General features: G+C 41.6%; 1 protein-coding gene across 1 annotated transcript; it reads left to right on the forward strand.

Moving 5' to 3' along the window:
• The first annotated feature begins 295 nt into the window (after positions 1-295).
• Positions 296-24686, forward strand: LOC109929746 (claudin-16-like). The gene is made up of 4 exons (XM_020529321.2): positions 296-503; positions 10313-10415; positions 19493-19657; positions 24382-24686. Exons 1-4 carry the CDS (start codon positions 390-392, stop codon positions 24684-24686), a joined length of 687 nt encoding a protein of 228 aa, XP_020384910.2. The 5' UTR covers positions 296-389.
• Positions 24687-27984: the final 3298 nt, after the last annotated feature.

Genomic DNA, 27984 nt, shown 5'->3' on the forward strand with positions numbered 1-27984 from the left:
GTTCTGACCCGTATTCCTGTCAGCCAACTCATTTCTGCTGCTTGTATCTTTTAATTCATCAATGTATAATAATTCACTAACTATGACCTCTTCCTTCATCCCAGCTTTGTTCCAGCTCCTCATTGCTTTCCTGTTGTCCTTTACAATGTCCTTGAATTTACACAAGTAACTTCCTCAACTCTGAAATAAAAAACTCCAGTGATTTGTACTAATGTGACGACCTGATTGGTTGGAATGTCCAATCAGTCACCTGGTATTCAGGGAAATTTGACGAAAGTCAGTCAGTGCAGGAATCTGCGAGCGAAGGACTGAGATCTGGGACTGTGAGCTGTTTGTTGACCTCCCGAGTGTTGATTGCACTTTGGTAGTCCAGGCTGAGACGGGCTAGGATGAGGCAGGTGCTGCAGTTTGTGGCTTTCTTCATTTCCCTGGTTTCTGCCTGCTTTCTTATAGTGGCCACATGGACAGACTGCTGGATGGTGAACGCAGATGATAGTTTGGAGGTGAGTCTACAGGGTAGTGGGGGAAGGGGTAAGAAAATCAGAGTTGAGATTTTTGCAGCCTGAAATGCAGATCTTCTTTCTGAGAACTGTTTCCAAAATCCTTAGATGCTGTACTAAATTACTTTTTAAATTTTGATGTGAAGTTCAGTATTCACTGTTAAATCTTTAGCTGATGTGCTGAATTACTTTTTTAAAAATTTTGACATGAAATTACTGTTTTAGATTCCAATTAACTGACTGAAACAACTTCTTCTGAATCTGGCCAACGCTTTGTGAGTTAGCAATTAGTTGAGGAAGGAGGGTCACAAGCCCCTGTGGGGCCCAAACATTTTCTGAACATTAATTTTAATTCAGATGGTAGAGTTGATGAGGTAAGGGGATGAAACATTACAAGACCAATATTGATAGATGCAGATAAGAAGCAGATCAGCTATAATCTTGTTGAACAGTGAAAAAGCCTGGGAAAGCTGAATGGCCTCCTATTCCCCTAAAACAGGCTCAGTGGGGAAGAATGTCCTCGTCCTGTCCCTGTGCAACAGGTACAAAGAGGCTGAATGGCCTTCACCTATTCCTGGGCAACAGGCTCAAATAGGGCTGAATGGCCCCCTCCAGTTCCAAGACAGGAGGCTTGAGGCACTGAATGGTCTTGTGCCTTTTCTAGGTTCTCACAAGGGATAGTTGCAGCTTTCTCAGGGCAGGTCTGAAGTAAAATGGGAGTATTTCTTCACAGAGTGTGATCAGTAGCTGAAGCAAATTGTCAGGAAGGGTGTACATGGTTGGGACATTGAATTCATTTGATGAATAATGGAATGCTGTTACGGGAGACAGATGTGTTTAGATTCTGAAAGGAGAAGATTGAACTGGTTAGTGATCCTCCCTCAGCTGAACTTATTAATGGGCCTCAATTTCTTCATTTACCTGAGGGTCACCCACTTGGAGACTTGAAACACAACCCAAGCTGACATATCCAGTGCAGGGAGTGCTGTTTTATGAACAGACAGGGAACTTGTCTTCTCTGACAGATGGACATAAAAGATTCTGCTATTCTAAAAAGAGCAGGGCAGTTCCAATATTTATTCCTTAACATGGTGGCTCAATAATTTGTTAGCACTGCGGCCTCACAGCACAAGGGACCTGGATTTGATTCCACCCTTGGGCGACTGTCTGTGTGGAGTTTGCACATTCTACCTGTGTCTACATGGGTTTTGCCTGGGTGGTCTGGTTTCCTCCCACATTCCAAAGATGTGCAGGTTAGATGGATTGGCCATGGGAAATGCAAGGTTACAAGGATGGTGGGGAGCTGGGGGGGGGGGGGGGGGGGGGGGGGGGGGTGGGTGCGTAGTCTGGGTGGAATGCTGTTTGGAGGGTTGGTGCAGACTCAGTGGGCTGAATGGCCTGCTTCCATACTGTGGGGATTCTATGATTCTAACAAATGTCACAAAACAAGTCTTAGTTCTGCTTGTGAGAGCTTGCTGAGTGCAAATTTTTTGCTGCATTTTCACCTTAAAACAGGGCTACTTCATTTGCTGTAAAATGCTTTGCAATGTACTAAATTTGTGAATATGTGTAAAAGGCCTGCAAAAATAAATCTTTCTTCCTTTGAGATCTTGTGGAGAAATGTCTATCAGCAAAAACAGCTACTTATCATAAAACCAAATCATCACAGTAGAGAATCTGAATGGGCTCCTGAACCTGCCACTGGGCTCACTTCCAATCTGAATAAAATTCCAATATCTGTGAAGAGGAAAAGTGCCTGGAAATTCTGTATAAACATGAATTACAAAACAACCTGAATTCATAATTCAGACTGTGGTCATTTAAGTGTAAGCTCAGTGTTTCACAAGTTTAAGGGTGGGAGTTTAACCACCAACCATTCCCTTCCCAGAGTTCCTCAACTCGCCACTGGCCAATAACTTACATTCCCTGTGGGTGAAAATATTGGGGCAATTAGAGTCACTGGTGGAATCTAGAGGGTAATAATCACTCTCTCTACCCTTGTCCTCCAAAGCCCTGAACCTCTTCTCCCCACCCAATCCAGTAAGAAACAAGAGAAAATCATTTACCTTCTCACAGTTGGATTCCCTAATGACTTGACCTCAACTGACAGTCTTTAGGACACTGATTTGCTGGCCTGCAGTCAGCTTGTTAAAAGCTCACTGTCGAGCTTCTTGCCCTATCAAGGACCTTCCCAGTGGAATCCTGCCATACCAGAAGCTGCCAGCTGACTGGATCATAATTTGGCAAGTTTTTCCATTGGTTGGATGTGGCGTGTCAGTCACTAGACAGAGTTCAATTGTCAATCTAACCAATGCCAGTTTGGACAAGTTGGGCTGAATAGCCTGGCTCAGTGCTGCAGATTCTATATAATATTTAATTTTGTGTTCATATTATGTGGTTAATTGCGTGTGTAATGCAGATGAATTTCAAGCCCCACAGGGTCTGGTAATATTCAGATCGTAATAATCAGCAGGGGTTGTGTGTGAAACCTACTGTGTAATAAGCTGCTCACTCACTCTGAAAGATGCACACGATTCAAGGTAATGATTAACTTCATTTAATACACATTAACTTCAGTCATTTTAACCTGATGTGGGGATATTACCACTCTCTACGATTCAGTCATGCAAGAGTCTTCCCAATCCAGTTATGCCAAGTTCACTGTATCTTCCATAGTTGATGGTATCCTGTAACTGGACCGGGATCGTGGTAGGACGTTACATCCAAGGCACTGCACAGAAGCAGGCCATTCAGCCCAACCACTTTGTGCTGCTCCTAACCCTCCAATGTTAGCAAATAGTCTTGATCATATTTACATCCCTCTGTTCCTCCATCTCTTTGACTCCTTTTCCTTCATCCTAACTCCTGCCCTCTCAATCCAATAATCAACACAGTTTCTGCATCAATCAATAATCTTGGGAGTGAATAATCATTACTGCCTGTTTGAACAGGTTACAAACATATGAACAAGGAACAAAATTAGGCACTTGGCCCTTTAAACCTTCTCTGCCATTCAATAAGTTCATGACTGATCTGAATTTAACCTCAACCCTACATTCCTGCATACCCCTGATAATTTTTCATCTTGTTGGTAATCTACAATCTTTCTACCTCTGTCTTAAAAATGTTTAAAAATTCTGCATTACTTTCTTTTGAGGAAGGGAAATTCTAAAGTCACTCCACCCATGGAAAAGAAAACGTTTCCTCAACTATCTTCATAGGTGACCTCTTATTTGTAAACTATTTGCTCCTGCTCGCTGGTCAACATTTCTTTAACATAATCTTCAATTCCGTGGTTCCATTTTGGACATGTCAATGGGAAACCATTTGCTTCAATCAACCGGCTCTCATTTTTCATAATTTCAAACAGTTTTATCATAGAGTTAATTCCACAATCAACTGATCAGGTCTGAGCTCTGCAAACCCGCTATATCCAGTTGGAAATGATGGTGGACAATTAAACCGCTCATTGGAGAAAGCGGCTCCACAAATGTCTCCTCCTAAATCATGGGGAGCCCAGCACATCATTGGAAAGGATAAAACTGAAGCATTTGAAAGTATTTTCATGCACAAGTATCAAATAAATAATTCATCTTGTCCTCTGACATAGGCACTCAGCATCACAATTACCAGTCTGCAATCAATTCAATTCACTCCACGAGAATACATTAGAAGGCATTGGACACTAAAAGGCTATGGGCCCTCACAACATTGTACAATAGTACTGAAGACTTCTCCAGAACTAGCTGCAGCTGTGTCCAAACTGTTCTAGTACAGCAAAAATACTGTCACCTGCCAGAAAATGTGGAAAATTGTCCAAGTATAGTGATGCATTGTGTGTGGTTTATATATTTTACAGTTCAGATTTTAGGCAATTGGCATATAGGTTTGTTTACTTTGGAGAAGGGTTTAAAAAAATGGTCAGAAAGTCCTTCGACAACAGTGACCTAATATAGCATCTTATCAGACAGCAGGTTGACTGTAAACCTCTAGTGTGTTAATAGAAGATTGTTTATACTGGGTTTGAGTATTTGCTTTATTTATTTGATTCCCTTATTCAATTATGGGATGAGGGTGTCACTGGCTAGGCAGCATTTATTACCCATCCCTAATTGCCCAGAGGGCAGTTCAGAGTCAACCACATTGCTGTGGGTCTGGAGTCACATGTAGGCCAGACCAGGTAAGGACGGCAGTTTCCTTCCCTAAAGAACATTAGTGAACCAGAGGGGTTTTTCCTGACAATCAACAATGGATTCATGGTCATCATTAGATTCTTAATTCCAGATATTTTAATATTGAATTCAAGTTCCACCATCTGCTGTGGCTGGATTTGAACCCACGTCCCCAGAAAGTTATCTGGGTTTTTGGATTAACAGTCCAGCGATAATACCAGTAGGCCATCGCCTCCCCAATTATATATTGTCACACGTATTTTGTCACATGATTTATATATTGTCACATGTATTTTGTTACAAAATACAGTGAAAATTATTGTATTGTGTCGCCACACACCAGCGCCATCTTGCAATACAGGAAACTAAACCAAAACATAGAATATAAAGGCAGAAGGATAAAGAAATAAAGAAAAGTGTTCAACTTCACAGCCCTTCTTGTTAAGTTCTCGCCATGGGCCTATTGGCCAGGCATGAGTCCCCTTTGCCGCGCCACTGCCTCTGCAATGAATGTCACCACTCTTCAGTGGCACCTTGCCTCCACCAATGCCCACACTAGTGTAAGTCCTTGCTGAACCTCACCAATGCAGCCATTGTCAATGCCACAGGGTCTTAGACTGGGCTCAAACTCACCTCTGCCTCCATGAATCTGTGCTGGATGCAGGTGCTGCCAGATACTCAAAGTTGCCAGTGATGTGAATCATATAATCATAGAATTCCTACAGTGTGGAAGCAGGCCATTTGGCCCATTGAGTCCACACCAACCTTCCGAAGAGCATTCCATCCAGACCCATCCCTGTAACCCTGCATTTCCCATGGCTAAACCACATAGGCTGCACATTCCTGGACACTTTGGGCAATTTAGAACGGCCAATCCACCTAACCTGTGCACATCTTTGGACTGTGCGCCTGAAGGTAACCAGTGCAGACACAGGGAGAATGTGCAAACTCCACACAGACAGTTACCTTTGGGTGGAATTGAACCTGGGACCCTGGCACTGTGAGGCCACAGTGCTAACCACTGAACCACTGTGCCACCATCAGTCAGCGCTAGAACCACCTTGTCAATGCAGCATCTGCTCACCTCCTCGAGGCCACACTGGGCCACTCACCGCCACTTCAATCACACGCTTCAACAAAAGCTAAGTAAAATGAGATAAAAGAGAAAAAAAAGAAAAGAGAGAAATAAACAGCAAAGAAACAAAAAGTAAAGCAGATGGAGCGGATAAGCCCCAGGCTCAGAAGCCCTTCTCCAATCAGGTTTATGATAGGGAATATAACCATTGAAAGCTATTGGCTTGCTTTTTGCTGAAAATAATCACAGATAGATTTTACCTTACAAAACCCAACAATTGAAAGCTTTTAGGGCAGTTTTGAAGGTGACCTGACTAGTATCAGAACTTTATTTCCTAGAACGGTATCTGGGACAGTTCAGAGGAAGCTTAGGCACCTTGGTGTAACCATTAAGCTTGTGAGATTTCCAGATCAGGAGTGCTTGGTTAGAAATCAGCAGATTACTAAAACATTGAGAAAGTCTACACTTTCCATGTCATGAGTATTCATGTAAGAACACTTCACAATCAGTGGACAGAACTGAGGAGAAGCAGTTGAATTGAACTTAATTATTTAATATAGCAGGATAATTTCTCTGGATTTTGATCACTACAAAGTGATGATTTTGGGGAATAGATATGACTTTGTTTTGCTGTGTATTTAAGATTTTTCAATTAATGTTCTGCATTTAACTAGCTTCACTTACTCTATTTTATTTTGCTCCCTGTGTGTAATAAAGTTCTGTTTTATTGTTAAAGAAAATCTGTAGCTTTGTGTTAATATGTTTCAGTGAATGACCACCACATTAAATAAAGGAAAGAGATCCATCACACCAGATGTCATTCTGGGATCTGACTTGTTCAGTAGTAGCATCAACTAGGCTCATAACGGTATGTGGTATCCACAAAAAGCAAGACAGATCCAAGCCGATTAATTACTCCCTCTTCAATTTACTTTTGATAATCAGTAAAGTGATTCAAGGTATCATCAACAGTGCTGTCAAGCTGTATTTGCTCAGCACTAATCTGTTCACTGAAGCTCAGTTTGGGTTCCGCCAGGGCAACTCAGCTCCAAACTGCACTACAGCCTTTGTTCAAAAATTAACAAACGAGCTGAATTTCACAGGTCAGGGGACAGTGACAGCTTTTGACATCAAGACTGCATTTGACTGAGTGCAGCATAAGAGACCCAGCAAAACTGTTAGAATCAAGGGGGAGAACTGGTCGGTGGCATACTCAGCACAAAGGAAAATGGTTGCGGTTGTTGGAGGACAGTCATCTCAGCCACAGGACATTACAGCAGAAATTCCTCAGAGTAGTGTTGTCGGTGCAACAATTTTCAATAATAATGAAAACAGAAAAACTGAGCCCTTAGCTGAGGGAAAAGAATAATGCGTTGGAGATAGGATAGATGTGACGCTTCAACTGCCTCATTTTTTAAAAAATCAACCTGTTTTGACATTTTATGACACGGCCTCAGTGCAAGAAGTAGGAAGACTTGGACGATATCAGTTTTGGTCTGACAAGTGGCAAGTAACATTCATACAAGTGCCAGGGAATGATCATATCCAACAAGTCAAAATCCAACTGTCACCCATTTACATTTAATTGCATTACTATCACTGAATCCCCTACTATCAACATTATGGGGGTTACCATTGCCCAGAAACTGAACTGGACTAGCCGTATAAATACTGTGGCTACAATAGCAGGTCAGTAATTCTTTTTTCTCATTCTTCATCAGTTTCTTGGTCCTCCTATGCTGAATTCTAAAATGCACTCAATTGTCAGGTTTACATTTATTTTGGTCACCTTGTAAGGTTTTTCCTTTAAGCAAATACAATTTTTATCTTCTCTTAGTAGGCACAGTTGGATCACCTTCCCTGTTGGCTTTTGGTGCCTCAAGGGAGTGTAAATTTATTATGAATCATGTATTAATATTTTAAATGCTAGCCATTGGCTGCCTACCATAATGTCTTTTAATGTAGTTTTACAATTTACCACACCTTATTACTTTCATAATTATGTCTGTTTAGATTTGAAATTCTGATTTTCTAGTTTTACACATTAAAACTTAATATAAAATTTTGTCATATTATGGTTGCTCTTTCCTAGAGGTTCCTTTACATTGAGATTATTAATTAACCCTTTCTCATTGCCTAATTGTAAATCTAAGATAGCCCATTCTCTATTTGGTTCCTCAACATACTGTTCTAGAAAATAGTCAAGGAATTCATTCCTCCATAGCTTTGTGCCAGTTAAATCTAGTCAATCTATGTACAGAATGAAGTCCACCATGGTTCTGTGTTACAACTGTTCCATTCACCTTGAATTTCTAGATTTATACTATGTCCCACATTGTCACCACTGTCTGATGGCCTATAATCAACTCCCAGCAATGTTCCCTGCCCTTTGAATTTTTTCAAGCTTCACCCAAACTGATTCTACATCTTGATCTGCTGACCTCTCATTGCTCCATTGATAAGAAAAGAAAATAAGAAATTCTCTCTTTACCCAGGTTCAGCTTGGTAAACATTCTCTGGACTGCCTCCAATGCCGATATATCTTTCTTAGTTAAGAGGAGCAAAAATGCTCATGATGTTCTAGCTTTTATACATACAGGCTGCAAGTACCCTGAGCCTGTTGAATAATAACAAAAGCTGAGGTTCCTCCACATGTAGCTTCTCAAATGCCATACCTACCACACTCACAGTCACGTCTTCCTGTCCTTGAATAGGGACAAAATCAGACCACCTTATCCCCTCTGAGGAAAAAAGCATCTTGGAAACTTGCGCCCTCTCTGATGTGTCACAGTGGCTGCAGATTGGCCATTGTTTCAATGACTTTGAGCTGAAGTTGGCCACAGTCACGTAATGCAGATGTGTTTACCTTGGAACACATGTCCATGTGCTCGCACATTCTGCAGCCACCGCACATCACCTGGTTTCACACATCAGCTTGGACAAGGTCAGGACAACAGATTCTATGATAAAGGAGAAGAATTAAGCAGTTGGTATTTTGTGGAAACCTTCCAGCTTCATAGTCACTTTTACCAGTGGAAGATTATTTATTTCTCAAATTTTAAACTGTTCTCAACATGACAGAATGTGATTTCACCCCTTGGTTCCTAGATAGTTATTTGATTATATGACCCTTCCCATGCAGTCTGTCACCTCTTCTCCAGGAATGCCTACAATTCCCACAGATGTATGACTATTTTTCAAACAAATTCATTCCATGTGTCACTCAAGGTCCCCTTTTGTCTTAGCATCAAAAAATGTGAATTCAAGCTCCACGTGAGACACTGAGCATATGATTTAATGCACCACTCCCAGAGCAGTATTGAGGGAGTGCCACCTTATTGGAGGTGCCATCTTTAGGATGAGTTAGCAAAGTATGGCCTGCCAGTTCTTTCAGGTGGACATTAAACATCCCATGACACTGAGCAAAGAAAAGAGGCTGAGTGGTCCCCAGTGACCTAGTCAATACTGATTCTATAACCTAAAAACAAATCGTTGTTCTTTTTGAAAAGAAAATATTCTTTCATGAGATGTGGTCTTTATTGCTGGGGCCAAAGTTTGCTGCTCACCCCTAAATGCCCTGGAGAAGATGGTGGGAAGCTGCCTTAATGAACTGATGCAGTCCATGTGGTGCAGGTACACTCACAATGCTGTCAGCCAGGGAACTGTATGACTTTGACCCAGTAACACTGAAGGAATGTCAAAATATTTCTTAGTCATGATGCAGAGTGGCTTGGAGGGGAACTTCTAGGTTGTGGTGTTCTCATGTATCTGCTGCCCTTGTCCTTCTAGACAGAAATGATTATGGGTTTGGAAGGTGGTGCTGAAGTAGACTTGGTGCATTTCTGCAGTGCATCTTGACACTGTGAAGGAGGCAAGTGTTTAAGCTGATGGATGGGGTGCCAATCAAGCAAACTGTTTTTTCCCGGATGCTGTTAAGTTTCTTGAGTGTTGTTAGAGTGGCACTCACCCAGGAAAGTGGAAAGCATTCCACACACCTTCTACTTTTGCATTCTAGATAGTGGACAAGGTTTGTGGAGTCAGCAGTTGAGTTAATCACTGCTGACATCCTAGCCTCAGATCTGCTTTCATAGCTACAATATTTATATGTCTAGTCCAGTTCAGTTTCTGGTCAATGGTAACCACCAGGAATTCAATGATGCTAATAGCATTAAATGCCAAAGGGAGATGGTTAGATTTGCTCCTGTTGGAGATGCTTGTTGCTTGACATGAGTGTAGCATGAAAACTACTTTCCACTTATCAGCTGAAGATTGAATGTTGTCTGGGTTGCATTTGGAATCGGACTGCTTTAGAATCTCAGAAATTGCGAATGATACTGAACATTGGGCAATCATCAGTGATCCTCTCACACCGACATTGTGAAAGTAATTGTTGAAGCAGCTGAAGATGGTTGAGCCCAGGACATTACCTTAAGGAACTCCTGCAGAGGACGCATGACATATCCTCAGTTGATAACCATCCTTATCCCATTTCAGATAGGTTAGTTCATTTTGGATTCATTTAATGTTCAGCTTTTATTCTTAGTTTTTGCATTTTGTTCGCTCAGGTGAGCCAGAAATGCCGAGGGCTCTGGTGGGAATGTGTCACAAGTACAGTAGATGGGATTCGAACATGCGATGACTACGATTCAATTCTGTCTGACCTTCCCTGTGAGTACTTGCTGATCAGTTTTCTGCTTTACCTTTGTGGATATCATCTGCTTTACTGATAACAAATTTACTCCTCTATCCAATACCATTTTCCAGTGTCTATCAAGGGGATTCCACAGTGACAGAATGGCTTGATACTGAAAAGGAGCATAGTTGGAAATTGAATAAATTCTCCAAACCATATTCTGCTTGAACCCATTCACCATGTGGAATGTGGAGTTACCCCTCAAACTCCTCTGGACATGATCAGAACATTTCCAATAAGACTGTTCCCCTCAATATTTTTCAACCATCAGTGCAATCAGAGTTATAGAGTCATATTGTCATACAGCGGGGAAACAGACCAACTCATCCATGCCAACCAGGTTTCCCAAACTAAACTAGTTCCATTTGCCTGTATTTGGCCCATATTCCTCTAAATCTTTCCTATTTATGCACCTGTCCAAATGTGTTCATCATTCTTTATGAAAGTAAAACCCATCTTGGAGTCCGGCAGCAATATCATTAATACTACAAAGACAAGTTTCCTTCACTTCCTTAATGTCATGTAACCGTCACTGGCAAGGCTAGCATTTATTAGTCATCTATAATTGTCCTTCAAAAGAAAGTGGTGATCTACCTTCTTGAACTGCGCAGTCCATCAGTGAATAGGTATATCAACATTGCTGTTAAGAACTGAGTTCCAGCTTGATTATAATATGTATTGTACATCCAGAAAGAATGCTGGAGGTAATGGATAGGATGTCAACACCATCAGCAACCTATTTCATTGCAAATGGTGTTCAGCTTCTTGAGTGTTGTGGAAGCTGCACTCATCCAGGTAATTGGGCAGGGCAGGGATGCTATTCCATTCTGTGGAGATGGTGACATAATGGTATTGTTACTGGACTAGTAATCCAGAGACCCAGACTAATACTGTAGGGATATGGGTTCAAATCCCTATGTGGCCAGTGGTGAAATTGGAATCAATAAAAATCAGGAATTAAAAGCTAGCATGATGGTGACCATGTAATCCCTTTAGAGAAGGAAATCTGCCATCCTTAATAGGTCTGGCCTTCATGTGACTCCAGCCCCACAGAAATGTGATTGACTCTTTAACTGCCCTCTGAAATGGCCTTAACCAGTCAATTCAAGTGGTGATTAGTGATTGGCTCAGACAGTGATGCCCAAAGAAAATCATACTCCTGATTTATGCCTCAGAGATAGTGGATAGACTTTGGAGAGTCATGAGGTGAATTACTCACAGCAAAATTCCTAGTGTCTGACCTGATCTTGCAGCCACATTAAATATATGGTAGCCACTAGGGTGTTGATCATATTGGAGTTGGTGATGGTAATGTCAAGGAGTGAATAGATTTTTCTCTTGTTAGGGATGGTCACTGCCTGGTGTGTGTATGAATATTACTAACCAGTTATCAGCCAAGTGTGAATGCTGTTCAGGTCTCGCTATATGTGGGCACGAACTGCGGATTGAAAACAGAACTGAACATTGTGCAATTATTAGTAAATATTCCTATTCTGACCTCATGATGAGGACCTGAAGATAACTGAGTCTGGGACACTCCCTTGTGGAACTCCTCCAGAGATGTCCTGGAGCTGAGATGACTGACCTCTAGGATCTCCTTCCAGCCTTGCATCACAACACGAGTAGCAGATCTGAAAAGGTTAAACAACAAGAACAACATTAATCTTGAAGTTGATGTTTTTTTCTCTCTTTCTCTCCTCTGTTATTTACGCCCAGTGATGAGAAGCTCCATGACACATCATTGCAAAGTTGCTGCAGTGTCCAAAATACCTTACACAATGATAAACCTGCGCAATATCAAATAATCTACAGAAAATAAGGAAATTTAATCCAGTTGCATTCATTTTTATGGAAGAGTCATTTTGTGACAGAACAATTTCAAGCCTCTAATTCTTTGCATTAGCTTGAAGAAGCTCATTGTGGGAGGCGAATCAGGGATTAGCAAAATAACATACAAAACTCATTTCTTTCCATGTCAAAATGATGGATGTCAATATCTGGTAGAAGACAACCTATTTGGATCCAGTGTGTAAATATCAAACACTCCCAGGGCTGTTAGATGCAGAGTAAAGGTCTTTCTACACATTCCCCATCAATATTGGGTAGGTACAGCACAGAGTTAGATACAGAGTAAAACTTCCTCTACAAGTCCCCATTAAACACTCCCAATATTGGTACAGCATGAAGTTAAATAAAGAGTAAAGTTCTCTCTACACTGTCCCCATCAAACACTCCCAATACTTGTACAGCATGGGATTAGATACAGAGTAAAGAAAGCATGAGTCTTTCAAACTGAAAGGAAAGTTCCCTTCACACTGGTTCCATCTAACACTCTCAGGACAGGGATAGCACAGGGTCATATTCAGAGAAAAGTTCCCTCTACTCTTTAAAACTGAAAGTAAAGCTCTCTCTACTCTTTTAAACTGCAGACTGTGCCCATCAAACATTCCCAGGATACGGCAACGCAGGGTTTAATACAGAGGAAAGCTCCACTACTCTATTAAACTGGAAGTAAAGCTCTCGCTACTCTTTTAAACAGAAGCTAAAGCTCCTCCACACTGTCCCTATCAAACACTCTCAACACAGGGTCAGCATGGGGTTAGATGCAGAGTACAACTCCCTATAAACTGTTCCCATCAAACCTTCCAAGGGCAGGTACAGGATAGATTTCGATCCAGATAAATCTCCCTCTGCATGTCTCCATCAAACATTCCGAAGACAGGGTTAGCAAGGGTTAGATAAAGAGTAAATCTCTGTCTACACTACCCCAAGAGATTATTTCCCTCTCTGGTAGCTTTACCTCTTCCGTAGATTCTGTAATTCACTGGGTTTCAACCCAAGAACGTGAATGATGCTGCTGAATTAACAGGTAAAATAAAGTGTCTGAAGCTGTCCTTAGGGCATTAGATGCTGGGTTGTGAATGAAAAATTTGCAACCCAATTCTCACTGTTTTGACTTGAAAGACAATTTTAAAAATTTATACCTTCCCTGAGGGACAAAACAAACATGATTGGTTTGATTTTACACTCAACAGATGGTCATAGCAATAGTCTTGAACAAGTGTCTTAAAGGAGGAAAGAGAGGCAGAATAATTGTAGTAGAAATTCTAGGGTTTGGGGAACATGAATCTGAAACCACAACCATCAATGATAGCACAATTAACAATGGGATGTTCAAAGTGCCAGAGTTGGAGGATGTAGCAATCTGAAAGGGTTGGAGGGCTACAACAGGTTACAGAGATGTAGAAAGGTGAGACTATGATCATAGACGTACAATATCGAAAACACTCAGGACCGTGATCATTCTAAATTTCAGATTTTCCTTGATTTTGCAAATCCAGCCTGGCAAGTTGTTCAAAATAACATTCTTTGTTGGCGTGCAATAGGTTCAATCACAGTTAGTCACAACTAAAAAAGCAAAAAACATTAAGGGAGAAGAAGATGAAGTCCGATGGTAAGTTTTAGTAATGTAAAAGAAGATTGCAGGAGATTTTTTTTAAGAGATATAAAAGTAAAAGAGAGGCAAGAGTGGACATTGGACTGCTTGAAAATGAGGCTGGAGAAGTAGTAATAGGGAACAAAGAGATGGTGAAGGAACTGAACAGGTACTTTGCATCAGTCTTCATAATGGAAAATATCAGTAGCATACCAGAATTCAAAAGAGTTGGGGGGCAGAGGTGAATGTAGTGGCCATCACTAAGGAGAAACTGCTGGGGAAACTGAAAGGTCTGAAGGTAGATAAATCACCTAGATGGTGGCTCAGTGGTTAGTACTACTGCCTCACAGCACCAAGGATTTGGGTTCGATTCCAGCCACAGGCAACTGTCTGTGTGGAGTTTGCATATTCTCCCCATGCCTGCAGGGATTTCCTCTGAGTGCTCTGGTTTCCTCCCACAGTCCAAATGCAGGTTAGGTGGATTGGCCATGCTAAATTGCCCATAGTGTCTAGGGTGAGAAATTCAGGGATAGGATAGGGTACGGGCTGGGTCAAGGGTTTTTGTTTGGGGATCAAGGGTTATGGGGAGAAAGTAGGAGAATAGGGTTAACATACCAGCCATGATCAAATGGCACAGCAGATTGAACGGGCTAACTGATATAATTCTACTCCTGTATCTACGGTCTTATGTTAATAGATGAGGTTTATGACCAGTACTCGTGCAATATTAATCAAGTTTGATAATGTCTAGCTTTATTGTATTGTGAGGGCATTGCCAACCAGGTCTAAGTTAGAATTGATCCAGGCAGAACTCAGTAAGCTTGATCAGTTTACATTTCAAAAATGTCCAGTTATTCAAATTGATTTCTTGCTAACTTTGAGGTGAGATGCCCTCAAGATGTCATATTGTAAAGCAGCACATCAATCACCAGCCTATTAGCATGGCTACCCCTCTTCAGGTCAGTGTGTCATGGCTCAACAGTAAAACCTTTTCTTTTAAACATGTCTGGTTTTCAAACAATTCCAGTGTTTGGACAGCAGGATTTGTTCTTATTCTTCATATTTTATGTTGCCCTCCAGTGCTTAGTACTAGACAACCTGACTGGAACTAGTGTGTGAACATCACACACTCCTAGGTCTGGTAGATACAGAGTAAAGTTGTGTTGGTGTAGCTCCTTTCGAACAAGCCTTTTTCTGCTGTGTAATGTCCAACACAGCAGAGGTCACCTTGCTAACTCACTCTGAGTTGTCCTACAAAGCCATGTCAAGATGATCCAAAACACTGAAAAATTACGCCCGTGAAATACCCTTTTAATTATATGTCATCCTCACAAATGTGCTTTATTGTAGGCATATCTGAGGGCTCCATAGAGTAACTAGTACATCCTAAATGGAAATCCTTACTTCCCATGAGTTGAAATAAACATTTAGGGAATATTCAAGATGTAAGACCAGAAATGCATGAGAGCCAGGAGCAGGAGAAGGCCAATTGGCCCATCGGCCCTGTTCCAGCATTCATCAAAATAATGGCTAATCTCATTGTGGTCTTAATTCCACTTCCCAGCCTGTCTCTCATTACTGGTGATTTCCTCGCCAATCAAAAAGCTGTCTAACTCAGCCTTGAAAATACATCATGACCCAGCCCTCTCCACCATCTAGTGAAGAGAATTCCAAAATTTGACCAGCTTCCAAGAGAAGAAATTTCTCCTTCTCTCCATCACACAGCAGATTCCCTGTTTTGAAGCATTCCTCCATAGTGTGAGATCCCCTTATAAAGGGATACATCTTATCAGCATCCAGACTGTCAAATGCCCTTGGAATCTTATATGTTTCAATATAATCATTTTACATTCTTCATAACTCCAAATTGTGTCAGCACAACCTATTGATATCCTCAATTAGTTGTTGTGATCTGGAATGCGCTACTCAAAGGGGATGGTGGAAGCAGATTCATTATTAACTTTCAAAGGGAATTTGATAAATGAAAGCAGGGGAGTAAGATTAATTTTCATAACTCCATCAAAGTACTGATATGTGTTTGATGTATCGGACAGCTTCCTGGCTGGGGATTCAACATTATATGAATATTAAAATAATACAATAAACTGTGGGTGCTGTAAATCTGAAATGAAGTAGAAATTACTGGAAAAACTCAGCAGGTTTGGCAGCATCTGTGAAGAGAAAGCAAAATTAATGTTTACAATCCAGTAATCTTTAGTTCTGAAAGCAGACCAGCTAAGTTTCTCCAGCAATTTCTGTTCCTATTATATGAATATTGTTGACACTTGATCATGTATAGGTTGAATGCTGCAAGTGTATAACCAATGATGTGAGTGCAGTCAATGGGTCCTTGCTATCCTCAGCACTGCCTTGTCCTCTTGCTGCACTTAGTGCAATGTAGAGACTCCAAGTCAGATGCAGAGAGTGGAGACTGAAGTAGGGGTGGAGTTCATTCCTCACTGCTGACAGGAGGAACCTGGTGGCCTAGAGATTCAAAGTGATATTCATTGGAGAACTTGGATAGAGATGTGTTGTGATTGTAACAAGGGCAGTCAGGCAGACCTCACAGAATATGAGTTCCCTGATTGGGGCTGTTAATCTGGTCCAATCCGGAAGCCCTGGCTGACAGATATAGACAAGAGTATAAGGGGTTTTGCTCACTCTGAGAGCTGGATGTAAGGGAGCTGGATCAGTGTCAAGGACTCCCTATGTGTAAATAAAGGGTGACTTGGTGACCGATACCAGCCTCTGTGAAGTTATTTTAGATGCCTGTCTGGGGCAGGGAGAAGCCATGTTTGATGCACTATCTCCTTCAATAGGTTAGGACAGGGGTTGCAGTCCTTGTAAAATGAAGGACTTCCTTCTCAGCTTTTCAGTCCATGAAGTGTGCTCCCCAACTTTCTTCATTTTGAATGAAATGTTCAAATCATTAGATAGAAATGGACCAGCTTTGAAGTGCAAGTATAGGTGCATAAACACCCAAACTCCAACAAGTCAAGAGATGGGACTTTGGCCTCATAAAGTACATGCTTGTTTTCCCCTTAAATTGGTGTTCTTGTGAATTGTTCAGATATACTTCACCGAACATCCCTTTTCAGCAACACTTAATTTTTCAAAACCAATATTTTTAATTCAAAACTTCCAATTTTGAATCAGTTACAGAGAAGCAGAAATAGTAATTTTTAGTTCGGAGACCAGATGATGGTTAGATGTTGGAGGTCAAGAATCATTTTAAAACATGCCAGCAGCAGTGTTAGCATCTTAAAACCTACTCCTTATTCTGAGATTGTCTTCGCTGGTTTTTGACGTCTCATCATGGGCTAACTTTCTTCCTGCTTCCACCCTGTTGAGCACTGCAAGAATTCTGTATGTTTCACAATGATCATCTTTTATTCTTCAAAATTCCATAATAGAGGTCCAATCTACTAAAAAACCGAAAGAACTGCGGATGCTGTAAATCAAGAACAAAAACATGGGATTAAGGGTGGGCTGGCTAGATGTATACAAAACTGGCTTAGTCATAGAAGACAGAAGGTATGGTGGAAGGCTGTTTCTCAGAATGGAGACCGGTAACTAGTGGTGTTCCACGGGGATCAGTCCTAGGCCCTCTGTTGTTTGTAGTATATATAAATGATCTGGAGGAAAATGTGAATGGTCTGATTAGTAAGTTTGCAGATGACACAAAGATTGGTGAAGTTGCTGATAGGGCCGACCATTATGAAAGGATAAAACAGGATATAGATAGATTGGTACTTGGGCACAAAAATGGCAGATGGAATCTAATCCAGAGTTAAATCCCATTTAATGGGAGTGTTTTGGAGGATCAATTTAATGTGAATTATACTGTAAATGGCAGAACCCTTATGAAAATTAACATACAGACGTATCTGGGCGTGCAGGTCCACAGTTCCCTAAAAGTGGCAACATAGGTGGCCAAGGTGATTAAGAAGGCACGTGGCATGCTTGCCTTCATCGGCCGGGGCATGGAGTACAAGAGTTGGCAAACCATGTTGCAGCTTTATAAAACCTTGTTAGGCTGCATTCAGAGTATTCGTTGCAGTTTTGGTTGCGACGCTACCAGAAGTGGAGAGAGTGCAGAGAACGTTCACCAGGATGTTGCCTGGTCTTGAGGGCACTGGCTATGAGGAAAGTTTAAAAAGATGAGGATTGTTTTCACTGGAATGACAGGACTGAGAGGAGACCTGATAGAGGTCTACAAAATTATGAGAGGCATAGATAGGGTGGATCGTCAGAGGCTTTTTCCTAGGGTTGAAGTTTCAATTACAAGGGGGCACAGGTTCAAGGTGAGAGGAGGAAAGTTTACGGGAGACAAACAGGAGGCTGGATAAACACAGCAAGCCAGGCAGCATCTGGAGGAGGAGAAGTCAACATTTTGGGTATTACCCTTCTTCAGCACGATGTGCAAGGAAAGTTTTTCATGCAGAGAGTGGTAGGAGCCTGAATACACTGCCAGAAGAGGTGGTGGAAATTTTCCTTACAACTGATGTCATACTAACAGGTCTGCAGTTCCCTCTTTTGTCTTTCTCTTTTATAAAAGAGAAAGATGGGTTACATTTGCTGCATTCCAATCTGCAGGAACCTTTCAGAATCAATCAAGGTTTGGAAGACACTTCAATGCATTGACTACCTCTACAGTCACCTCTTTGAACACTCTGGGATGTAGGTCATCAGGTCAAGGAGATTTATTTATCTTAAGTTACATTAATTTCTCCAACGATTTTTAACAACAATTAATATCTCTCAATTCCTTGTTTACTCTAGTTGATAAATTCTCCATTATTTCTCACAGGTTTTTAGTATTTTACTATGTGAGGAGATACAGTTTATTTTAGTTTAACATAATTTCTTTATCTGTCCTTTATAAGTTCTTCTGACTGCTTGTAATGGACCCATTTTTTTTTTGGCTAATCTTTTCCTTTAAAAACATCTGCGGAAGCTTTTACAGCATAAGTTCCTCACCAGATTACTCTCATATCCCATTTTCTGTTTCTGAATCTTTCACTTGGTTCTCCTTTGCAAAATTCTAAAATGCTCCCAATCCTCAAGTTTATCTATTTTTGGCAACATTATAGATCTCTTATTATGATCAAATGCAATTCTTGATTACTTACTTAAGCCACAGCCAGAACACATGCTCAATTTATGTTCGTCAAAATTACATATTGGTTCTTTAAATGTTAACCATTGGTTCTTTATTGTCTTACATTTTAACACTGTTTTCCAATCTAATTGTCAATTTGCTCTCACCCCATCCCATCCTTGCCTACCCCCACCCCATAGCTTCATATTTTCCTTTGTTTATATTAAAACCCTACACCAGAATTTTTCTTAGGAAGATTGTCATTACAGCAGTGTAGATAGGAGTTACCTGTCAGGACCATGTTGAAACTTGGGATGAGCAAGTACCCAGTGTCTGAAATTCTCTTAAAACGTTTCCAACTCTAAATTACAATCAAAAACTTTGAATGGCTCCAATTAACTCAAAATCATTAGATGCTCAAGAAATGTTAGAGGAATTAAACTCTTCATTAGGGATTGAGTCTTTTTCAAGGGTATTGCTTTGCTTCTATAACCCCTCTTGTTTTCTTCTCACAGTGAAGTTGGTGATGACACGGGCTCTGATGATCACTGCGGATATCTTGGCTGGATTCGCCTTCATCATCCTTATCCTTGGGCTGGACTGCACCAAATTCCTCAAGGATAATCCAGCCATTAAACTGAGAATTTGTTTTATTGCAGGAATTACCTTGCTGATAGGAGGTAATTGCTTGATCTGTTACAGACCAGAAGCCTAATTACATTCTAGGACCAGAAGAAAATCTCATATTTCTAAGGTGTACAGCTTCAGAATGTCAGGAATTACAAGCAATAATGTATACCTAAAGTGTAGGCATGGTTAAAATATAAAAATCCAATTTGCTTACATAAGAAAGTGCTTCCCAAACTGTAGGTCATGCACACTTTTGGGGCCAGCAGCTAAACCTTTAGCGTGTGTGAGTTCCAAGAGAACATTGACTTGCTGTGGAGTTCCAAATGAGTGCTCACATCTTGTGCCTCCTTTAAGTTTTTCAGAATTTTTAATAGTGGGCATGGCCAATTCTGTCTGTCTCAGTGATATCCAAAATAAACTAAAGGAAGGATGGATGCTTCCAGTGATGGGTTAAAAAGCTTTCACTTTTGCCACACTCACAGGTCTTCCAACCCCCCCAACCCTAGCACCACCCCAACTTCTACTATTGTCCTCCCCTCCAGATTTCACAGATCTTCCAAACCATAATCTGGATCCCATATCTCAGTCCAACCACCACGCTCTAATATTTGTGGTCTCACCAAATTCCAAGCATTAAAATCAAATCATGATGGGGAATTTATTAGCTGTTAATGGACTTTTGGTGTGGGCTAACTAGACCAGCATTTATTTTCCATCCCTAGTTGCCCTTGAGAAGATAGTGGTGAGCTGTCTTCTTGACCAACTGCATGTAGATATCCTCACAATGCCCTTAGGGAGGCAGTGCCAGGATTTTGACTCAGTGACACTGAAGGAATGACAATTTCTTTCCAGGTCAGGATGGAGAGTGGTTTGGAGAGGAACATGTGGCAGTCAAGTTCCCATGTACCTGCTTCCCCTGTCCTTCTAGATGGTAGTAGTCATAGGTTTGGAAGGAGCCTTGCTGAATTTCTGCAGTGCGCTTTGGAGATGGCACACACTGCTGCTACAGAGCATTGATGGTTCATTTTTGTTGATATGGCACTAATCAAACAAGCCACTTTGGAAATGAGTCCTCCAAGTATTATTAAACATGGAGGAGAACTGATTTGTCAGCCAAAGGGGCATGGTTTGTAGTAATCAGGAGATTTCATTGCCATATTTCATCTGGTATCATGATACTTCATGGGATCTGGAGTGAATGTTGAGGTTTCCCAGAATAATTCCTTTCTCATTGTATGCCACTGTGCCACACTTCTGCTGGGTCTGCCAATGGGGCAGGATATACCCAGAGAAGATGATGGTGTTGTCTAAGATATTGTATGAAAAGTGCGATGCAGTGAGTATGAATATGTCAGGTCGTCTGTGAGACAGTCCTCCTAATTTTAGCACTAGGCTATAGACGTAAGAAGAAATTTGCAGGGTTGATACAGCTGTAATTGCTGCTGTCATTTGTGGTGCTTAAGCGAGCCCAGTTTCATTCTTCTTATGCGACGTCATAGAAGGTTGATAAAATTGAATGGCTTGTCAGACCATTTCAGAGTGCAGTCTAGAGTCATGCACATTGCTGGAGGCCAGACCATGTAAAGATGGCAGATTTCCTTCCATAACAAGTAGGATCAGAAGCAGGTCAATTCGCCCTTTGAATCCACTCCACCATTCAATGAGGTCATGGCTGATCTGGTAATCCTCAACTCCACATTACTGCCTTTTCCCTGTAATCCTTGATTTTCTTACTGATTAAAAACCTGCGTCACCTACCCTTGAATATACTTAATAACTTGGCCTCAACAGTCCTCTACAGTAAGAATGCTGTAGATTCACTACCTGCTAAGAGAAGAAATTCCTTTGCATCTGCCTTAAATGTGTGACTCTTTATTCTGAGACTATGCCCTCTGGTACTAAACTCTCTCACAACATTTCTGCATCTATCCAGTCAAGTGCCCTTTGAATCTTATGTTTCGATAAGGTTTTCTGTTCTTCTCCTAAACTTCAATTATAGCAAGCTCAACTTACTCAAACTCTCCTCACAAGCTAATACCTCCATATCTGGAATCAATCTGATGAACCTTTTCTGGAGTGCTTCCAATGCCAGTATATCTTCCATTAGATAAAGTGACGAAAACTGTTCACAGGATTCCAGATATGGTCTAACAAATGTCTTGCATATTTTTAACAAGACCTCCCTATACTTATACTCCATTCTCTTTGAAATAAGGGCCAACATTCCGTTAGCTTTCCCTATTACCTGCTGAACTTCAATGTTAGCTTTTTATGATTCATGCACAACTCTAAATCCCTCTGTACTGCAACATTCTGCAGTCTTTAAATAATATTCAGCTCCTCTATTCTTCCTGCCAAATTGGCATAACCTTACATTTTGTCACATTGTATTCCACATACAAAGCTTTTGCTCATTTGCATAGCCTATTTATACCCCTAGACTTCTTATGTCATCCTCACTACTTGACTTCTCACCTATTTTTGTTGCATTCACCGTGAACTAGGTGGGTTCTCACAGCAATTATTTCATAGCATCAGATTTGATTGATTCCACCATGGTGTGGTTTGCCCCAGATCCCCTTTAGGTTTGTGAATTATTAGTTGACCAACAAAGCAACTATGCCATCACTTCTTCTGAGTTTTGGAATTGCTGTAATCAGGTCTTTCAAATCAGGAATGTGATAATAACTGGATAATCTGTTTTTGTTCAGTTGATTGAGGAAGAAATATTGGCCAGGGCTCCGGACAGAGCTCCCTACTCTTCTCCAAGATAGTGTCATGGGATGTTAAGTGTTCTCTGAAATGGCCCAGCCAGTCACTCAGTTCAAGAGCAATTAAGGATGGGCAACAAAGTGCTTCACCCCCAACATTCAGTGAAATAATAACTTTTCACAAAAATCTCTTTATATCCACCTGAGGGGGAAGATGTATGATAAAATCTCTAATGACAATGACACTAATAATCCAGTACTGCACTGCTGTGGCAGAACACAGGAACACAAGAAATAGGGGCAAGAGTAGATCATACCACCTATTCAGCCTGCTCCACCACTCAATATGGTCCTAACTGATCACTATTCTACACATCATTGATGATATGCTAAAGTTTCTGAACTAAAACAGAAACACCGAGGGAATCTGCAGAGCAGCTCCTGCCAGCCTCAACATTTCAGGAAGTGAGAAAGGCTCCAGGTTGATCTGAATTTCACATTCACTGAGTTCTTTACCAAGTGGGAAGATCAGCACCTGCTTCGGTTCATGGGATTACATCAGGACAATCTAGAAAATGGGATTGAAGAAGGGGTGGATGGAGTTAGCTTGTCATTAACGTATAAGAGAATTTTCAATAGATAAGAGCATTGTTCTAGACAGCGGGTGAAGGAGGATGCCTCTAGCAGCAGTGGCAGCAACACCAGGACAAGCCAGACACAGCTCCACTCCAGCCCAGGGTCTCCCTGTAAGTAAGGACCAGGTCCCAGGCTGACTCCCCAGGTCCGGACTTGCAGGCTAGGCCAAGGCACCTGGTCCGCAGTTAGACCCAGGCATCTGAAAGAGGAGAAGTCGTGGTCTTGGCACAGCATAGCGGTCTTCCGGTGTGGTAGTCTTGTTCCGGCATGGCAGTCCTGTCCCGGCATGGAGGTCTCTTCCCTGTGTGAAGGTCCTCTTCGTCTTTGACCTCCAGGTATTCCAGCAGCCGGGCAGGCACTCTCATCCAGGAGTGGCGCCTTGGCCTGGCATGGAGGTCTTCTTCAGCGGAGCCATCCAGCCCAGTATTCCAGTTGGCTGGCTTGATGGTCTTGTCCCAGAATGGTGGTCTCGGCTAGCTGCATCTTCAGGGTATTCCGTTGTTCCTTAATTGGCTTTCCCCGAGCCCAGGAGCCGTTAACTGAACTGTGATGAACTTTGTCTTAGTTTTTACTTTTTTAATTGTAATGTATGATTTCAGGCACTGGTGTAGGTGCCATGGTGGGGTGACTTACTAAACTTTTCACTGTATTTTTCATGTAAAAGTACATGTGACAAAAAATTTCTATTGTATTCTATACTAAGACTTAGATCTTCTGACTTGAAGTTATTGGGGTAGATGAGAATGGGGCATAATCAGACCAGTCATGGCAGAACAGGCTCAAGGGGCTGCATGGCCTATTCCTTCACTTGTTGGTTTGCATATGTGACTCCAGACACATATAACATGATTAACAATTGACTGCCTCTGAACTGTCCAAGGAAGCCACCCATTCGTACCAAACCCATTGCTAATGGTTAATGAAGGATGCCCAATACCACATTCCCAGGGCAATGAGGGATACAACAGGAGTTTATATAACACTTTTAACATGGTAAAACATTCCAAGGTACTCCGAAAGGTGACACCAAAACATTGGGACAAATGACCAAAAAGTCTGGTCAAATGTTAGCTGTAAAGATGAGAGGCAGGTTTAAGGAGAATATTTCAGAGATTTTGGCCCAGGCAGTTAAAAGCACAGACACCAACAGTGCAGTGATTGAAATAACAGTCTATAAATAGCAACCTTACCAATGTCACCTATTTCCAGGAAAATATAAGAGTGGTCAAGATGTCAGTTTGTAGATACCTTCAACCTATCTGTCAAGGTCTCTTGTGGTGTACCGCTGGACGAAATGGGATTTGAACCTAGATTCTCCTCACTCTAAGGCATAGACACTGCTACTGCATCACTTGAGCCCTTCATGTCAGGTTGTATGTTGTGACATGAGCAATGCTAACACATTACTATTTCTCTAAATCCAACAGGGATTCCAGGGATGATTGGTTCGGTTTGGTACGCTGTTGACGTGTATGTGGAGCGAACCACCTTGGTCATTCAGAACATCTTCCTGGGCATCCAGTATCAGTGGGGCTGGTCTTGCTGGCTGGGCATGGCTGGATCAATGGGCTGCTTCCTCTCAGGGTCTGTCCTTGCCTGCTGCATCTACCCTTTTAAAGGTGGGAAGCTCTCCATTGTCTTTATCAATGTAATGTTATTCCGCCCTCATGTGAAGGCACCTCCGCTCTGTCCATTCTCCGTGAGTTATTTAGCCCGGGGAATTCAGAGTTGAGACCAGTTGTGAGAACGGTCAAGGTGATGATGACAAGTTACATCATCTTTGAGTTGGTGGTTTTTTTGAGGCCCTACCCCTGTACCAAAGGATGTGGATTCAAGTCACAGTGAACATTGCAGGGGTTTGAGTGCAAAATCTCTGTGGAAAAACAAAATCATCTTTGTTGTGGTACAGGACTCTTATGGTGCAGTGGTAATGTCCCTGCCTCTGAGCTAGGAGGTACAAGCCCACATGCTCCAGAACTGTGCCTGAACAGATTGATTAGAAAAGATCTCATCGTCATTATGAGGGTTTTGTGTGGTACAGTGCTGGTATCCCTACATCTGAACCAAGAGACCTGAGTTCAAGTCCCATCTATTTCAAGGAGTATAATAACATCCCTGAACAGGTTGATTTTAGAAAATATTTTTCTTTTTTACTAGAGAAATGGAGAATTTCCTGATGTGAGGTTTGACAATGTCCCATCTCTTGATCTTGTTTCTAAACTTGACGGCACCCCTTCAAATCTAATCAAAAATTGGATTCAGGAAATCTGGTGATTTCTCGCCTGGAATCAGAAAGCTTAAATTTTGAAATTAGTTGTTATGTTAAAAATTACCCTAGTGATTCCTTCTCTCAGTCTGGGTTACACATCTTTCAATCTGCGGATTTATGGGACAAATGGGGATGAATAGCAAATATCTGCCTTGCCAGTGAGGCCTACATTCTGAAATTAATTTTAAAACATATGAGTAAAGGAGTTGGATACAGTGAAATATAGGCATTAGAGTAAAAAAATCTTAGAGATTGTAGAGCTCTGAGGTGCAGGGTGATCCAGGTTTCTTAATGCCTAATTGCAAAATATTAGTGTGTAGGCGCAGCAAGTAACTGGGAAGCTAATAGAATGTAATAGTTTATTGCGAGGGGAATTTACACAAGAGTAGTGAGGTTATGCTTCAGTTATACAGGGCAGTAGTAAGACTACATCTGGAGTACTGTGCACAGTGTCAGCCAATTTAATTAAGGAAGAATTCCTACTTTGCAAACACCTTTACACCTTTACTCCTTATTATACCTTTATTTACATCCTTACTACAAATCTAACTTCCCTTCACCATTATTAGCAACCCTTTTGTCTTTCGCTCTGAATATCTTCACAAATTGTTCAACTTGCTTCCCCGCCCCATCAAAGCATAAAAATTTTGCAACATTTTCCAAACACTTTCAGCTCTGAAGAACAGTCATAGCAGACTTGAAATGTTAACTCTGTGTTTCTCTCTCCATAAATACTACCAGATTTACTGTGTTTCTCCAGTAATTTCAGTTTTTATTTCACATTTCCAGCACCCACAATATTTTGCTTTTATTAAAAGAATGTAAATCTGTTGGAAGGAGTTCAGAGAAGGTTTACTAATATCTGGATTGCCTTGTATCCACTGGAGTTTAGAAGAGTATGAGGTGACTTGATTGAAATATATAAGATCTTGAGGGGTCTAGTCAGGGTAGATGTGAAAAGGAAGTTTCATTTCGTGGGAGAATCTCGAACTAAGGAGCTCTGTTTTCAAAATAAAGAATCATTGTTTAAAACAGAAAAAAGATGAAATTATTTCTCATACAGCCTTTGAAGCACTCTTTCCGAAAAGACAGGAGTCACACGACACCAGGTTATAGACCAGAGATAGTAGGAACTGCAGATGCTGGAGAATCTGAGACAACCAGGTGTAGAGCTGGATGAACACAGCAGGCCAAGCAGCATCAGAGGAGCAGGAAAGCTGACGTTTCGGGTCTGGACCCTTCTTCAGAAATGGGGCCCATTTGTTCATCCAGTTCTTCACCTGGTTATACCGGGTTATAGACCAACAGGTTTATTTGAAATCACAAGCTTTTGGAGTGTAGCTCCTTTGTTGGGTGAAGGCGGACACTTCACCTGATGAAGCAGCAGCGCTTCAAAAGCTTGTGATTTCAAATAAACCTGTTGGACTATAACCTGGTGTCATGTGACTTCTGCCTTTGTCCACCCCAGTCCAACACCGGCTCCTCCATATCATGAAAAGACAGGATCTTTAAATATTTTTATACCAGATGCAGATAAGTTCTTGTTAAATAAGGGCGTAGAAGGAAACCAGAAGTAGGCAGGAATGTGGATTTGAGGTTACACTCAAATCAACCATGATCTTTATTGAATGACACAGCAGGCTCAATGGGTGGAATGGCCTATTTCTGTTTCTTGTTCGTCTGTTTGAATAGAATCAGCCAATTAAATTAAGGAAGAATTCCTACTTTGCAAATACCTATTGGTGTCCAGAAAGGGAAATAAAATGAATGAAATACAGGGACCAGCACAGAATTGTTCAGTGAAATTGTCTTGAAATATTCCTTTCTTGGATTATTGCTGAAGTGCAGTCACTGAGAAACAACCAACTTATTCACAGGACACTGTCAAAACAATGAGATAACTACCTGTTTAATCAGTTTTGATGATGTTAATTGAGGAACAAATATTGGCCAAGCCATCAGGAGAACCTCTATAGCACCACAAGATCATTAGCAGTCAGTGAAACAAGTGAAGCAGGAAAGGGAGACCCTCATGGTGCTCCAGCAGTGTGACATGGAAGAGTTCAAGACAGCTTAAGGAAGAAAGACGGGAGTAGAAGGAAGAGAGAGGGGGAATCTGAGACAGGAAGTGGGAGAAAGAGAGAGAAAGAGGAAGAGCAAGAGAGAGGCAGACCAACAGGCAGAGACAGAAAGACAACAAGGTGCAGGGCTGGATGAACACAGCAGGCCAAGCAGCATCATAGGAGCAGAGAGGCTGACGTTTCGGGCTAGACCCTTCATCAGAAAAGGGGGAGGGGAAGGGGGTTTTGAAATAAATAGGGAGAGAGTGGGAGGCGGATAGAGGAGAGGATAGGTGGAGAGGAAACAAACAGGTCGAAGAGGCAGGGATGGAGCCAGTAAAGGTGAGTGTAGGAAGGGGATAGGTCAGTCCAGGGAGGACGGACAGGTCAAGGGGGCGGGATGAGGTTGGTCGGTAGGAGATGGAGGTGCGGCTTGAGGTGGGAGGAGGGGATAGGTGGGAGGAAGAACAGGTTAGGGAGGCAGGGACGAGCTGGACTGGTTTTGGGATGCGGTAGGGGGAGGGGAGATTTTGAAACTTGTGAAATCCACATTGATACCATTGGGCTGCAGGGTTCCCAAGCGGAATATGAGTTGCTGTTCCTGTAACCTTCGGGTGGCATCGTTGTGGCACTGCAGGAGGCCCAGGATGGACATGTCGTCTGAGGAATGGGAGGGGGAGTTGAAATGGTTCGCGACTGGG

The sequence above is a fragment of the Rhincodon typus genome, chromosome 13 (assembly GCF_021869965.1).
Source record: "Rhincodon typus isolate 14 chromosome 13, sRhiTyp1.1, whole genome shotgun sequence".
In the NCBI taxonomy this organism is placed as follows: domain Eukaryota; kingdom Metazoa; phylum Chordata; class Chondrichthyes; order Orectolobiformes; family Rhincodontidae; genus Rhincodon; species Rhincodon typus.